At 38.1% G+C, this 17,143-nt stretch overlaps 1 protein-coding gene across 1 annotated transcript; it reads right to left on the bottom strand.

The window, feature by feature from the left end:
* Positions 1-1,774: 1,774 nt before the first annotated feature.
* LOC118801842 (zinc finger protein 271-like) lies at positions 1,775-15,340 on the bottom strand. The gene is made up of 5 exons (XM_036562220.1): positions 15,199-15,340; positions 12,879-13,266; positions 10,494-11,647; positions 6,527-6,647; positions 1,775-3,457 (listed from the first exon to the last, which is right to left on the bottom strand). The coding sequence occupies exons 2-5, from the start codon at positions 13,262-13,264 to the stop codon at positions 2,503-2,505; spliced, it is 2,616 nt and encodes an 871-aa protein (XP_036418113.1). The 5' UTR covers positions 13,265-13,266; positions 15,199-15,340; the 3' UTR covers positions 1,775-2,502.
* Positions 15,341-17,143: the final 1,803 nt, after the last annotated feature.

The following is a 17,143-nucleotide window of genomic DNA, read 5'->3' as shown; positions in this document are numbered from 1 at the left end:
TAATGGTTTAGTGGAACTGATTCCAGATGCATTTGATGGTTTTCTAGTGAGATCTAAAGGTGTCCAGCAGGAAACTAGTGGTCTCTGATAGTAAGAATGAAGGCAATTCCTATTAGAAAGCAAAACCATTAGGTTTTAGTCCTAATACCTCTAATTAGTCTTTCTTTCAGAAGGGATGTTGTTTTGACAAAGTTTCTGTCTGTGCTGTGTCGGGGGTCTCTAGGGCAGTGTAGCATTACGTGTTCCACTGTTTCTTCCTGCAGACAGAATTCATTGCCCTGTATTCCTGTCCTGTACATAGTACTATTGTACGGAGCCCCCCAAAGGACAGGAGTTAAAAAAAAATGACATGGGTTTTTCTATAATGGGTAAATGAAAATCCTGCCTGAGAAATGACTGATTTTACTCTCTCCAGTTCTAGTGCATTTAACTTTAGTTCAATGTCTTTTCCCCTTTATCCCCACAGAACATTTCAAACCCCATCTGAGGGAGCAATTGTCCATTTTCCTGATGATTTCCCTGTTCTAAACTGCTCCATTATCTGTAAAGGAAAAGAAGCTCATTCCTGTTTCCAGGTGTGAAAATACACTTTGTTCCTACACCTTTATTAATTAGTCTTTCATTCATAATTTCATGATTTCATGTTAACGCTAATGTACATTTAATTACAATAGCACAAATGAAAACACACATCTTTGACAATAACCCAAAAAGTAAAAAGACCCAGAGTCAGAATTCAAATCAAAACATTGCATAATTTAATAGAAAAATCACAATTCAGCATTATCAGAACTGAGAGAAAAATCAATAAAATGAACAGAAAATAAGGAAGAAAAAGCAGGGGAAGACGTTCCCCTTAGAAACAGTGGGCCTTATTCACTAACATCTTCCTAAGTTTTTTCTTAATTTTGTTCACACCTCTGTGCTCTTGAGTGTGGAGATTCTGTTCTTACCTAAGAACAAACCCCACATAAGAAAACACTGGTGAATGTCAGAATCTTCGTGAAAACTGCATAAGTGGGTTTTAAGAATAAATTTCTTCTTAAGAACAGCTGGTGAATGAGGCCCAATGTCCAATTACTAGAGATGATATTGCACTCCTTTTTCTTTTCCAATACCGGTACCAAAGCTGGAGTATCTGAGACCGATACTAAGTCAATATTTTTATATTTTTCTTTAAAGACTACTATGCTTTATAATGAGCTACTGTTATTGAAGCACTTCACTTAATAGTAAGCTATCATGCTCAAACTATTCAAACACTCTACCACCCCACAGGAAGAAATACACAGCTAACAACATTACACCACACGGCGTGAGTGTGTGCTATTTCAGGTTAGATTTGTTACAGGATTGGTTCGAATTAATTCCTTTTATCCCTCTGAAATCCAATCCAGAGCTTTCTGCTGATGTTAAGTTTGACATGTACCAGATAATGAAGCATAAGCCCACATAGTTAGAGGAAATAAACTGGACCAGCAGCCAATTTTGTTTTCACTGCCCTCTCAGAAATAAAGGTGTTAAACTGTCACTGGGGCAGTACCTCTCTTGTCATTGGGGTGGTACCCTCAAGGCTACATCTCAGTACCTTTAGACAGGGAACATAATTGTACCATAATCCACTGAAAATATATTTTTGAAGTTGTACTGACTCCACACACCCCGTCGTTTTTACTTTGTTGTTATGTTTTAAAACATTAGATTAGGAAAAGGTACAAATATGTACTTTTCACCTGGAAAAAAACATATTTATTATTTACACAGTTGGACCTTAAAACCACTGTTGTGGTTAATGATAATAATAATAATAATAATAATAATAATAATAATAAAGTTACATTTAATCACTAAGTGCCATAGATTGAAAAGTGCAAATGATTAGTGCACATGAGAAATTAGCTACATATGAACTCATCTTCATCATGACAGTTCATAAACTCTTTACATATTCCAGCCAAACTCCTTAGTAAGGCTAATGATCACTCTATTAGATTAGAGCACATACTCTAATCTTCATTCCTTCTTTCTTTCTTTTAGTGTACACCTTGGTATAAACACACAGATCACTATAATTGAAATTCATGTAAAAAAAAATGAGATCAAATGATCTTGACAAACTCAAATATCCACATGAGATGTTATTTGATCAGGACAGAAAAAAGAGTGGGGGTAGGAGTGCACTTCTCCCTGGAGGCATCTTCACCCATGGGAACATATGACCGTACCATCATTTTTTATCAACCAATATGGCATGACCTTCTTGAAATTCTCATACTAACTTATTAATGGTGTGTACATATCATGCAAATCTTAAATAAAGCATCAACAACATGCCCTACGCTCTACAAACCCAACAAGAAAACACTGCCACAAGTTAGCCTACTCAGCCAAGCCTGGTCAAAGGATGCATGCAAGGACGCACTTTTCGAAAAGTAGCTATCTGTCCAGCCATTTCTCTAATGGTCAGTGAATACACAACTGAAACCATGTTACCAAGTGTCCCTACGCTAAATAGTAAAGCTCCTGTTTCTCTCCATCCAACACTGTGGGAGCAGGAAGCTCTGGACTGCTGATCAGAGCAGGATCTTCTGTTTCTTCACCGTAATCAGGTATGACCACCATAGTCACAGAATCATCGTTCTCCCACTTCATGCACTTGTGTATCTTTAAACTTTTTGAATACCTGAAGAACTTCCCACACTCTGAGCAGTAATATGGGTTCTCTCCAGTGTGAACCCGCTGGTGTGTATGGAGGTTACTCTGCTGAGTAAAACTCTTCCCACACTGTAAGCACTGATACGGCTTCTCTCCAGTGTGAACGATCTGATGTTTTTTTAGATGACTGCTGTCACTAAATCTCTTCCCACACTCTGAGCACAGATACGGCTTCTCTCCAGTGTGAATGCGCTGGTGGATTTGTAAATTAGTTTGCTGATTAAAACACTTTCCACAGTCTGAGCAGACATAGGGCTTCTCTCCGGTGTGAGTGCGCTGGTGTAGTTGGAGATTGCTGTATCGACTAAAACTCCTTCCGCAGCACGAACAGTAATAGGACTTCTCTCCTGTATGAGTAATGTGGTGTTTTTTGAGAGTATCGTTGTCTCTGAAACACTTCCCACACAGCGAGCAGTCAAACGGCCTCTCTCCTGTATGAATGCGTTGATGTTTTGTCAGTGTTCCTCTATCAATAAAACTCTTTTCACACTCTGTGCACTGAAACGGCTTCTCTCCTGTGTGAATGCGCTGGTGCACTTGGAGATTGCTATGTCGATTAAACGTCCTCCCACACTCTGAGCACTGGAACGACTTCTCCACAGCATGAGTGCGCTGGTGTGATTTCAGATGATTCTCCTGTTTAAAACACTTCCCACATTCTGGGCAACTGTATGGCTTCTCTGCAGTCTCTTCCGATTGCAGCAGTCTGACAAGTTCCTCTGGTGGCATCACCTCATGGACACTAGAATAAAGATTTTTGGAGAAAAAGAAAATAAATTCAGTGTATGACTAAACTGGGGGCTGTACTTAATAGAAAAATTGCTGGTAATTTCAAATAAAACAAACAAAAATAATCACTAATAAGCAGACCAAGCAAACAACAGATTTTGGTTCTAAGTTTTTTATACTATGCATAAACCAAAGATGAAGTAATTTTACTGCAGCATTTTAAAGTAATTATCAGTCGAAATTCCAAATCATTTCATCAGGTTTGTAATTTGTACCAAATCTAAATGACCCATGAGTCTAATTTAACTTATTATAAAATGATCAATAGTAATAAGTAGACCCCTCTCCACCCCCCCCAACCCCCCACCCCAAAAAAAACCAACAGTTTTTGATGTAAAGTCTATGAACAAACCAAAGATGAACTCATGTTACTCCTGCAGTTTAAAGTAATTGGCAGCCAAAGTTACCACATCATTTCATCAAGTTAATACTTTGGACCTGATCTAATGGACTCACAAGTCAAATTCAAAACATTATAAAATTACCACTGACGAAAAAAAAAAAAAAGGAGAAATTTTAAAATGGAATTTGGAATGGAACATAGATTCTGTACAGTCCTACTAAGGATTTTGTTGGTCAACCAAATAATCTAACTTTTCAAATCCTAACAACAATCCTGTTCTGGGCTCTTCCAGCACTGTATTTTCCCAACACTGCAGTTTATCCCAGCTACTCTCAGTTAAATGTAATCCACTGAGTTTTGGAGTGCTGATGTATCTATAGGTATGGAAGATCTAGGGTGCCACACTTCAGTTGAAAGTACAACTGAAAATGGAAAAGGCAATTGGGCAACACGTTCAGTAATGAAAAACAAAACTGGGGGGAAACATATGGTAAATAGTAAAGGGAACCGGGCGGAAAATTGGGAAATAACGTATTTTTTTTTCATCTTTTCCATTTCCATTGACTTGTTGGGAATAACACTGGAAGACTAAAGCCTACATCGATTCAGATGAAAAACTAGGTAATAATAATGTAATAATAATGTGAGTTTTTAATGTCTGTTATATCAGATTCTTGCCTTTTACAGTGGCTATTTTTGTTTGTACTGTTTGTCACTAAAATATACTAAATCTGCTACCTGCATGTTGTGTTTAATATTTTAGAAAAATACTTTTGTAATTACAAATGTGGCAGAATGTAAAAGAAAGGACTATAAATAATGTTGCCAGTCAGTCAAAGTCAATTACTTTACTACAGTAAATAAGCATACAGATTTATAAAGGTAGTGCAGGTCAGTGCTCCATGTCTGAATTCTGTAGCATTTAAAAACATTTAATGCAATTATAATGAGGTTCAGTACTAGCCAGCGCCTCAAATGTGGACTTATGTAGCACAGACAGCCGGTAATTACATAGAGTTAGATGATAGAGAGATAGATGTAACCGTAATGCAAAGGTAATAATGGGGGTTTAGCTCTCAAGCTAGCTGAGTGCTGCTGCACAGCCAGGGAGGCTGTTTGCTCAGTGTGCACATAGCACTCCCTATACACACCAGCAGGATACCAGGCAGGGCAAAGCTGTTCATTCAACACTGCTGACACTGCACTGTTACATGCTATCTCAGCACCTGCATCACATTTAATAGAGTCATCACTGTCCCAGAGTGTCTGGTACATAGGGCTGAGCCAGTACCTGAATTCACCTCCACTGTGTACTGATTTACTGTAAAGGGAAATCCAATAAAAATGGAAAAGGCAACTGGAAAATACATTTAAATATGGAAATGACAACTGGGAGATAGATTTGGTAACTGGGAAATACAGGTTGAGAAAGAAAAGAAATACAGTGTTTCCCAGTTTTCCTTTCACATGTTCACTTGTTCATTTCATTTCCAGATGTGTTACCCAGCTGCTTGTTTCATTTTCAGTCATTCTGTATTCAGTCAGTTGTATTTGAACTGTTTTCTGGTAACCTGAATCCACCATTTACAGATGCTTATTCCCACCTCTACAATGAAAAGCTCAAGAAAAGCTATTTTAGCTTTTAACCCACATTTTATATATCAAAAAGACAAACTGAACAAGTAAGTATGTTAATGGTACAAATAACAAAAATAAATATGTAAACTTTTAGTACATTTTAGTAAAATTAACCATTATAACTAAACACATTGTTCTTCAAGGGTTCTTTAGTCAAGACAGTGGTTCTATTTACAACCATGAGTTCTATATGGAATCATTTCAGGCTTAAATGGTGAAATAGCTCTTCAGATTGATGGAGAACGTGTTGTATATAAAGGGTTCTTCTATTGTTACAATGTCAAAATTTTAATAGCAGAAACCTATTTGGTGCTTTACAGAATCATTTTCAAAAAGGCTCTGTATGGCACCATATACAAAGTATTTGCCATCAATCTGAAGAACCATTTCACCATGCAAAGAACCATTTAAGCATGAAATGGTTTTAAATAGAACTCATGGTTCTAAATAGAACCGTTGATTTTATTATTAGATGCAAAAATTGTTTTTACATGTAAAACCTTTTTATTATTACATGTAAGTTAACGATTTGGATTTGACTAGAATTGGAGGAAATCATACATTCTTAGTGGCAACTTAAGTCTTGTATGCTAAAAATGAAATTTCGCTAATAAAACGTTACATTTCATTTTGTTTCAAGCTAAAAGGCTGTATAGCCGTGTGAACTCTTAATTCGTGTGTGTGTCCAGTAAGACGGGGTCACTGAATGACACAGTGAAACTGAACAGAGCCACACAGGAGACCACAACACAGCATTTAAACATTCTCTAAATAACAGCATTAATTAGCACAGTAAACATGAATAATTCACGGATTATTCGAGTACAGCTCGTGTAAATCCTAAATAGGAGATGAAGTAAAAGCTCTATGTTCGCCAAAACCGCGAGGAGAGCAGCCCCCACAGCAGGACCACTGAAGCCCTGAACTGGCTGACATGTTTATCATTCTTCTTTAAAAAGAGAATTTCTCTCAGTTATTTATTAAAGGATCGACTAAATCTCCCTGTAAACAGTGTGAGGAGGAAGAACAACTGCTACTTACAATAGCGCAGCTCCTCTTTCTCTCTGCAGTTTTAGCAGCGGCCTCAGCCAACTGTGCTGCTTCTCCGCTTCACTGCTGTTAGAGAACCACAGCGACTGAACTAGCGCCCCCTGCTGGGACACTGGAACCTCATGAGCCCACAGCCTGACAGACAGCGTGTTGTTTTGATTTCTGAATTCTTATCCGTCTCCTGCTCTATGATTGGCTAGTAGCTGATAAGAGCAGTCCGCTAATTGGCGACTTAAAGGGGAATGCCACCAAACTTTTTAAAATTCTTGCAAAATGTCTTAATAATTACAATTAAGATGTAAACAAAGTTATTCAGAGTGGTTTGAAATGCTTATAGAGAAACTTACAGGGTCAGACTTGTTCACTGTGTTGGTGATAGCAACCAAGACGCTTATAAAAGCTCCTTCAGAAGAAAGTTAATGCACGAAAGAGGTCACAAATCTGCTGCATGATGTCACTGTTTTAGAATAGTTTTGAGAAGAATTTGGTTTACAACACATCTTAAAAAACGCCCTTCATGGCAGAAAGGTTTATGCAAAGCATTGAGAGACAAAATACCCCCCACACACACACACCTCCCCACAAATTTGACCAAATTTACTGCTATATTAATATTTAATCAATTTAAAAGACACATGTACCTGGTGGCTTTGGATAGTAAATAAAATGACTATGTATGTGTTGTGGACACTGTGACCCCTGATTCTTATCACCACAGAGTTGCTAAGTTTCTTTGCACTGAACCTTCACATCAAACCACATAGAATTGCTTTGTTCACATCTCAACTACTGAATTGCACATATGTGTCTTTAATCAATGGAATTCCTACTTAAGAAGATATTCATATCACCATAGCAACCATGGGATGCAGTGAAAATGACATAGGAGCAGAAATAACCCAACCAATTTGTTCTGTTCCCACAGTCAGTTCTGGGGACTCTATGCTCTGCACAATTTTGTTTTTTTTTCTACTTTAACTCAGCCGATCCAGCATGTGAGGAGTTTCATTATCAATTGATCGGTTGAATCAGATGCGCTAAATGAGAGAAAGCAGGAAACACACATAGCTTGGAGTCCCCAGGATTGAGAACCCTAATTCTAAAAGATTTCAGACAGGTGAGAACTTTGTGAAAAAAGGTGCATCAGCTGGTAAGCTTAATGTGCAGAATTACTAATTGTAACATAGTGACAATTGATAGGTGTTTAAAATAAGTCCTAGTCTTACGGTTACAGCAGCTTCACTCAGCTTCATTCTGCCAATCTTTCCCAACTAGTCTAGGCTGTAACAATAGCTGTTTGAAAAAAAAAAAAAACACAGTCAGTTAAAAACATGTAGAAAATGTGTGAAAGACATCTGCATCAATCAAATACTACCCACAAACCAAAGACAGATCCAGAACACGTCATTTTAATATCTTTGTATGACAATCAAAAAACATCCTCTCAGAACCCAAATGTATTTTTTATAGCATCATAATGAAAGACATGTGATGACATAAATGAGATGGGAGAAATAGTAAATACATGACTAAATATTAAAAAGTCATATTTTAGATATTTTTTTTATTTGATAGATTTCATGATTTATTTGATTTGATTTCTAGTGTAAGCAATACACAATTCATGTGTAAATGTGCAGATTTTTGTGTATCAACCACAGAAGTGAGCTACCCTCCCACTGGTGCTTTTTAAACACTGTGAGCAGTACACCCCCACACCTTCCCTCTACCACAAACACGCTTGAATGCTGGTATGATGTTCCTATTGTGAAATGCAGGACATGCTTTATAGCAGATATGAAGAGACGTCTATTGTCCATAAAGTTAGACTTCAGGCCGGTCTGTTCATAGAACATCACCCAAAAGAGGCTTTGAGATTGCCCAGGCACTTTTTTGCAAATGTGAGACAAGCATCAACATTTATTTTGGTTAGCAGTGTTTTCTGCCTGGTTGCTCTTCCATGAATGCCACTTTCGCCCAGTTCTTTTCTTACTGTCATGAGCACTGACCTGAGCTGAGGCTAGAAAGACCCACGCTTCCTTGTATGTTCTCCCGGATCCTCTAGTGCTGCTTGGATGATTTGCCACTGTGCTCTATTTGCTGCTGAAATAATGGATTTCACTGTCATTCTGAGAAGCTTTGACACTGTTTCATAACCCTTTCCAAACTGATATATTTCACCTGCTGTTCTCACCTCTTTTGAATTTTCTTCTGGTCATGGCCTAGCGAGCTTGTAAAAACACTACTGACTACATCCCTCTGATGGTAAACCTCAATATGAGTGAGGCAAACATTCAGCAGGAGAGTTGGCCCCATTTAAACCTGGTTCAAACAGCTGAATCGCATTATCAATTCAGTTCCATTAATTTGTTGCTGAAATGTGAGGGAAATTACTTTTTTAATACATGATTTTTATTCATGAAAAGGGTATCTTTGTTTAATGCAATACTTTAAGATCTAAAAGCATTCACTGTGAGAAACAAATATGCGATAACAGAAAATGAAAGGGGCAAATACTTTTTCATGACATTGTGAAAAATACAGATGTTCTGACCTCCTCACAGTTGAATGACTTTGTGGAAGTAGTAAAAAACTAAAAAATATATATATATCTCTTCAAGATGTCCCCAGATAGTCTCTTATAATGTACATACATACAAATTGCCACATTATGTAGTGGTATTTTGCGTTGTCGAGTGTATTTGTGATACTCTGCCACGCTGATATACTCTGGCTAAAGAACCTAAATCTGGGCTTGTGTGAAAAAAAGGATGTCAATATAATCTTGATACCCCAGGTAGTAAGCATATGTCGGTCTACTGGCTCAATAAGGTCAGCAGCCTGCTCTTTGTATGCCACAGCTGGCCCACCCTCAGACCGCGCAGTTTATTATCCTGTGTGCAAGGCCTAACATTTCAGTGTATTAACCACCTGAATCAGAGAGAAGTAAACAATACTGCAGTTCTGGGCCACTCCAGCACTGGGTATGGAAAACACTGCACCTTTTCCAAGGTGGGAAAAACAGGGCCCTAGTGATTAGCTAGATTCTTGCTGGTCTAGGACAGTCAAGGTGGTTGACTAGTCAGGCTATGACCCCAGTCATGTTTGTAGGCCAGCTAAACAATTAAGCTCAAACAGAAACATACCCTATGTACATCAAGCTCTTAATTCATGAAAGCTCTACTTCATACATGGTGGTTTACTAACAAAGCAGGATATATGATGTAACTGAAACTTAAAAAGTTAGACTGCATAAGGTAAAAAGTAAATAAATAAATAAAATAAAAAATAAGAACTATTTACAACTAAAATCTAGGCAACAGTTCTGATTTGCAGCTGTGAAACCCAACTGACAGAGCCAGACACGGTCTCTGAGCAGTACTTCTTGAAAAAAGTGAAGCGAAAAAAGACACTGACAATAGTCTCCTCAGAACAGACCTGCACATGCTACCAGGTGGACATGACAGGTGCAATGAAGGGAGGCAGAACTTTAATTTATATCCATATCTTTTAATATTGTTTCAACTTGCACTTCCCATATGGCATAATCTCTCTTTCCACATTGTTTTAGTATTGATTTGCTTCATGTGTGCACAAACTGATAATGAAGAAGTAGATGTAACTTTACTTTGAGTCTGTATCATGTAAATCCTAAAATTAAATTCACAAAATACTATGTTTACCAAACACAATTATGAAAACACTACTATCAAACAACAACACAGCCACAAGGGCTAACAGGCTACTTAGACATCTCTGGACAAAGGCTGCTTCAGTGTTGGCTTTTACATCCTATGTTTTAAAAAGCGGACATCTATGGCACAGCCTTGCAAATTGTCAATAGAGTGTTGAACAGTTCCCTACATTCAACAGTCTAACTCCTGTTTTTCTCCCTCCAACACTGTGGGAGCATGAAGGTGTGGATTCCTGATCATAGTGGGATCTTCTGCTTATTCACTGTAATCAGGTTCACAAACCACAGTTGCAGAATTATCTTCCTCACTCTTAGTGCACTTGTGTACCGCAACATTTTTTGAGTACCTAAACATCTTCCCACATTGTGAGCAGTAATACGGTTTCTCTCCAGTGTGAATACGCTGGTGTACTTGGAGGGTGCCCTGTTGACAAAAACTCTTTCCACACTCTGAGCACTCATACGGTTTCTCTCCTGTGTGAACTCGCTGATGCTGTTGGAGAACGTCGAGTCGGTTAAAAGCCTTCCCGCACTCTAAGCAGCTATACGGCTTCTCTCCTGTGTGAATGCGCTGGTGTACTTGGAGATTAGTGTGCTGGCGAAAACTCTTCCCACACTCTGAGCACTCATACGGCTTCTCTCCTGAGTGAGTGCGCTGGTGTTCTTTGAGGTTACTGTGTCTAGAGAAGCTCCTTTCACAGTATGGGCAGCAATAGGGCTTCTCTCCTGTGTGAATGCGCTGGTGTACTTGGAGATTGTTCTGCTGACGAAAACTCTGACCACACTCTGAGCACTTAAAAGGCTTCTCTCCTGTGTGAACTCGCTGGTGGTGTTGGAGAACATCCAGTCGATTGAAGTTCTTCCCACATTCTGAGCACTGATATGGTTTCTCTCCCGTGTGAATGCGCTGGTGTACTTGGAGATTACTCTGCTGACGAAAACTCTTCCCGCACTCTGTGCAGTGATACGGCTTCTCTCCTGTGTGAGTGCGCTGGTGTAGTTGGAGAGTAGCATATCTACTGAAACCCTTCCCACAGACTGAACAGCAGTAAGGCTTCTCTCCTGTGTGAATGACCTGGTGTTTTTTGAGATTATAACCGTTACTAAAACTCTTCCCGCACTCTGAGCACTGATACGGCTTCTCTCCAGTGTGAACCCTCTGGTGCCTTAGAAGACTACTCTGATTATTACAACCCATCCCACACTCTGAGCATTGATATGACTTCTCCACAGCGTGAGTGCGCTGGTGTGATTTGAGATGATTCTCCTGTTTAAAACTCTTCCCACATTCTGAACAACAATATGGCTCCTCCATATTCTCTTGTTTAATCTCTTCTGGTTTCAGCAGCTCTTCTGGTGGCAACTCCTGATGTGTTTGTGGAGGTAAATTTGAGTTAACACCAGGAGAACAAGAACGTCTGGAGGACAAAAGGAAAATTAATACATTTTCAAAATTCAATGTGAAATATACGGAAGCCCTAAAGGGCCATGAATTCACATGTTTTTACTCTGGTTTTTCCATGATAACTAGTTATTGTATAAATATCTCATGACATTTGTCATATTCATGACAAAACCAATGTTTCCTGAAGATTGTGAACACAACATAAATGTTGTTTTATCAAGATAACATTCATTATGTCATGAAAATGGCATTAACATTTCAAGATCTCAAGAAAACAAATGGAAATAACTTATTATCATGGAAAAACTGAGTTTAACCCCTTAAAATACCAGTATTATTACATACTAAGGCTTATTATTGAGTAACTACAGGGACTTCAATGCAAACTGGCTGAGCTATTCTTAGGTTATCACTCTCAGAACAAAGGCCCAAAACTGTCACTGGGGCAGTACCCCTCATGTCACTGAGGTGGGACCCTCAAGGGTACATCTCAGTACCTCTAGTCAGGGCACATAATTGTACCATAATCAATTGAATAGATTTTTTTTGGTGTATTGACTCCACAAAGCCCGTCTCGTCTCCAGGCTTTTTATTTTATTGTTGTGTTTTAAAACATCAGGTTAAGGAAAGGTACAAATATGTACTTTTCACCAGGAAAAACTTATTCAACGTTCACAGTTGGACTTAAAGCCGCTGTTGTACCTTTGAGGGCACATTTACATTGTTTGTACCTTGACGAACAAAAAATGTATCTGCACAGAACCTTTATTTCTAACAGCGTAGAAGTGTGTAATAAAACTGGGCCTGGCAGTGAGCCAATGGCCATTTAAGGGATTCAAAACACAACAAAAGTAGAGCAAAATTGTTTTTGGGGCTATACCTCAGCTACACCCCATTCAGGTGGTTTAAGATCAAACAAAAATTAAACATGACTAAATAGTCAGAGATTAAAGCAGCAATAAAGCTGAAAATTCTTGGGCTTACAACAATGAAGCACAGTTTGGTGATATTTACAAAGTAAACTGGAATACCCCATTATAGAACTGGTTAGTTTATCTCACCAAACTTTTCCAGTTGGATTATTCAGGTCCATTTTCAGTGAACCTGGATAAGATTTTCTATATAGATAAAGGATATTCATGGTATCTTTAAATTTGACCTTGGTTTATGGCTGTTATATGTGCAAACAATGTGTGTATCTAATGCATTATTAGTCTCTCTGTAAATAATCAATACATTTATACCTTTCAAATGAGGGTGCACAGGTGCTTAGACTGCTGACCAGAGCGAGATCTTCTGCTTTTTCACTATTATCGGGTTCAAGAACTACATCTATAGAATAACCATCCTCCATCCTGGAGCAAGTGTGTGCTTTTAAAGTTTTAGAGTGCCTGAAGCTTCTCCCACACTCTGAACAGTGATACGGCTTCTCTCCTGAATGAGTGCACTGGTGTGATTTGAGATGATTCTCTTGTTTAAAACTCTTCCCACACTCATGCGACTCCTCCATATTCTCATGTTTTATCTCTTCTGATTTCAGCAGCCTGACGTGTTCTTCTGGTGGCATCTCCTGATGTGTTTGTGGAGGTAAAGTGGAGTACAGGAAAGTGGATGTTAGGATGTTGTTCATTTCTGGAAATGGAAAAAACAACAATCAATATAAAGTCCAACGAAAGTATGACACAACTACTTGGGGACTGTACATAAAGTGCACAATTTGCAGGTGATCTCAGATCAAATAAAAAATACATAACTAATACAGAATTGTTAAACTTTCATTCACTTGAACATGTGAAGGTTAGATAAAGGCTTGTACTGATACCTGCCAACTATGGCCAAATAATAACCAAAACGTAATAGATTTTTTAATATAATATATAAAATTTCATTTTAAAACATGCATCTGCATAAACCTATTTACCTATATGTTTTACAGTGTTGTATGTGCCTTGCTTTTGCACTACACCATTGGCTAATATTTCTTTTTTGTTTGAAAATTAACATGCAGTGTGATGTCACTTTTGAATCCATCCTGTTCTTCTGCACTGAAATTTTATGATGTCGGGGTGACTGATCCAAAAACGTTAAACTAAAATGAAAGCAATGAAATTTAGCATTTATCATTTAATTTCCTTTATCAGTATTCAAAAGTGTGCTTGGGTTTCATTATGGGTTGCATTTTAGGTTTATTAACTTAACTCTCTTCTCTGAAACCGTGGCTTTGGCACAACCATGCATTGCATATACTGCATAACCTCTACTTGCATCCATGCTTATGAACATGACATCTTTTTGGAAATAACCACACATAAATCTACAGGTATATAACTCACTCTACAAAGAGAAGCTAGTACCTTTTTCTTACAACCTGTTTGAGACGAGGAGCAGTCCCAACAATTTGTAACCCAACTGCCTTGCAGCATGTAAGTAAATGGCTTGTTAGCTACATACTGTGCACACAGTTGTATGCAAAAGTTTGGACCACACCACCCCCAGGCCAAAGTGCATATTTTGTTGATTTAATAAGTGAAAACAAGTGATCATCACCTCTTCAGCAATCTTTTCTTTCTGCAAATGTTAATGCACAGTTACTTTGCATTTGATTAAGCAAAACAGACAAAATAGTAATTGTGCCATATGCAAATGGTTGGATGTCCTTCCAGTCTCAAAGCTTACTGAACTCATTAGGCCTTATTGACATATCAATTATGATGCTAATATAAACAAGGCCATTCTTCAGAATGCAGTGTTTAATTTGATTGTATTGAGAAGTTAAAACTACAGAACAATATGCACTTTGTGAGGTGTTTGTGTGCTGTACATCGTATCATTTTATGTAATAACATTTGTGTGGTCTCGCTTTTAAATGCATTAAACTGTTTAGACGTCTGGTTCTACCACCACCACTGTAAACAATTCTGACTCTGTAAGTTTCTCTAAAACAGAGCATTTCACACTAAACCACAACTAGATGACTTTGTTTACATCTTAACAATTTAATTATGAATTTTATTTATTTATTTATTTATTTATTTTGGTACATATGCAAACTATGTAAAGGATGTCCGTGTATTTAAATGCTCTTAAGGTTTAGTAACATAATCTACAGGTGTAACACAATATTTACAGAAGAAGAGAGAGAAAAAATACTTCATACAGAATTGTACATATGCAAACTAAACATATGGATATGTAAGAAAATGTACAGCCTCAACATTAAATTTAAGGATAAGAAATAAAGGAGTGCACTGAGAAAGGACTACAAACTACCCTGCTGAAAAAGCCCATAGAAACCATTAAGCGTTTCTGGTGGTGCTCCTCCAAACGGGCGTTTGTACATAGTTTTAATATCGATTTGCATCTGTTTCGTGTGTTAAGTTCATGTAAATTCTCAGTTTAACAACACAGCAGGGAAACGCAAACAAGGCCAATGAAGTCTGGACGAGGCTGTTAGTGTCCATCCTGCTTTTTAACAGACGAACATCTCCAACCATTTCTCTGAGAGTCAATAACGCAGTATAAACATAAACAATGTGAAGAAGTGCTGAACAGCTCCACACTTACAGCAGCGCAGCTCCTGTTTCTCTCTATCCAACAGCAGCAGCACTGTGATCCGACTGTGCCCTGCATCATCCTCTGCTTCTCCGCTTTGGGGGAGAAATACACTGAAAAATGCAGCGCCGCCACTGAACGGACTGAAGGGCTTCCACACTGGAACCAGGGCCGTTATTTCTAATCCCGCCCGTATTCCGGCAAACCCCTCCCACTGCGCTACGATTGGATAGTAGCTCAGATCAGCCAGTTGATTAGCCACCTGAGTATTCGTTCCTCTCACAAAGCAGGATTTATGACTTGGCCAGGTAACTTTAACCTGGATCACTTTTACCGGGATACACTGAATGGAGCCTGTATTGACTGACTGCCTGATCCAGAGCAGGTTAAGTTTAGGATTTCAGATCATAAACAGCTCTTGGACCAATCAGGGCGAGCTTCTGACAAACCAGGGATTGACAGAGGCAGACCCCTCCATTGATTTATTTATTTATTGTTTTGTGTGACATTTGTGACGTCAATCACATGAAGACTGACTTTCAACCAGAGGAAGAAAATCATACTCCATAGATATTAAGAATATAGAGCAATTATTATTTCAATCAACATTAACACTAACAGTGTTGCTTTCTTTTGTTATAAATGCTTTGCTTTCTAATTAGATTTTTTCCTTCTTTGAAAAAAGCTGCTCAACTCTTCGTGTTTCATGTGATTGGCTGTTCATCATAAACGGCTAAGCTTTCCTGTGCATCCACAAGAGGATTAGTAATAGCAATCAGAGTCAGAGTTTTACTATGAAACACATTGTAGTGTGTTTGCGAAGTGTTCTGCATGTTAATTTTAGAGTATTAGTTCTACAGCAGGTATTGTCTTTTCCATATGTTGTGATGGCAGGGTTAGCCCGCTGGCTGTGTTCTGTTAGATTAGGAAGTACTAATGCTGATGGCATGGGAGGCAAGACACAGCGAGGCTTAGAGTGAATTGTTGGACAAAACTCTCTTTGTGTACAGCGTGGTTGTGGCCAAATTCAGCCCTTTAATAAAGTATAAGGACTTGTGCTGTGTGTCTTTTTTAATGGTGATTGAGACTATGAATTCTAACACTGCTGTTGGGCATGTTGGTAATTATTTTATTTTAAACATTTTATTCATAAACAATAATTTTACAAATTCCATTAAAAATATCAGAGATTAAAATAGAAATAGAGCGCTGGGTTACATCGCTTAAAATGATCATCAGATGAGCAATACTTTTCTCAAATCTTTAAATCTGAATCCTCAAAGTTCCTCAATGTTTGGTTATCATTATGATATTACTATTATGGTATAATGACTATTGACTCTTATTTACTTTTTTTAATAAATTATTATTTTTGTGTTTTATTTTATTGCAATTTACTTTGTGTATCTCTTTATTTTAGTGTTTTTGCTGCTGTGGGTTAACTTGCTCAATTGTAGTGATGTGTGTAATTGTTATGAATAATTGCATCAGTTAAAAAGTCACAGCTTAGTCATGTCTAGTAACAGAGAAAGTTTTAACCACATTCATCGAATGTCAACATCAAATTTGATGGTAAAAAGGTTCAGCTGTCCTGGTTCCACAATTTCTGCTTCCTCAAACTATTTCTCCTGCTGCCGTCCAGCCTTAGAATCCTCCTTGTTCTTCTCAGGTAGGAGAGGAACAGTAGCAAAGGTTCCCGGCGTAGCCAGAAGCACTGCTTACGGATCCTGTGGAATGGAATGAAGACAGACTGTCTTGTAGGTATTTTAAGATAGGAGTCAAAATCTTTAACTACTAGTGATTTACAAGCACATCATTAGTCCTCCCCAGGATTTTATTCCAACTGCCTGGATACATCTGGTGCTAGTTGGAACCTGGAAAGGAATTTTAGTTTGTTGACCTAAACTACTTATATAAACATGACATTGGGATTGAGGTACAAGACAAAAATTACATC

This window comes from Colossoma macropomum, unplaced genomic scaffold, assembly GCF_904425465.1.
Source record: "Colossoma macropomum unplaced genomic scaffold, Colossoma_macropomum, whole genome shotgun sequence".
NCBI classification, from domain to species: Eukaryota; Metazoa; Chordata; class Actinopteri; order Characiformes; family Serrasalmidae; genus Colossoma; species Colossoma macropomum.
This window is presented reverse-complemented; position numbering and strand designations above follow the sequence as displayed.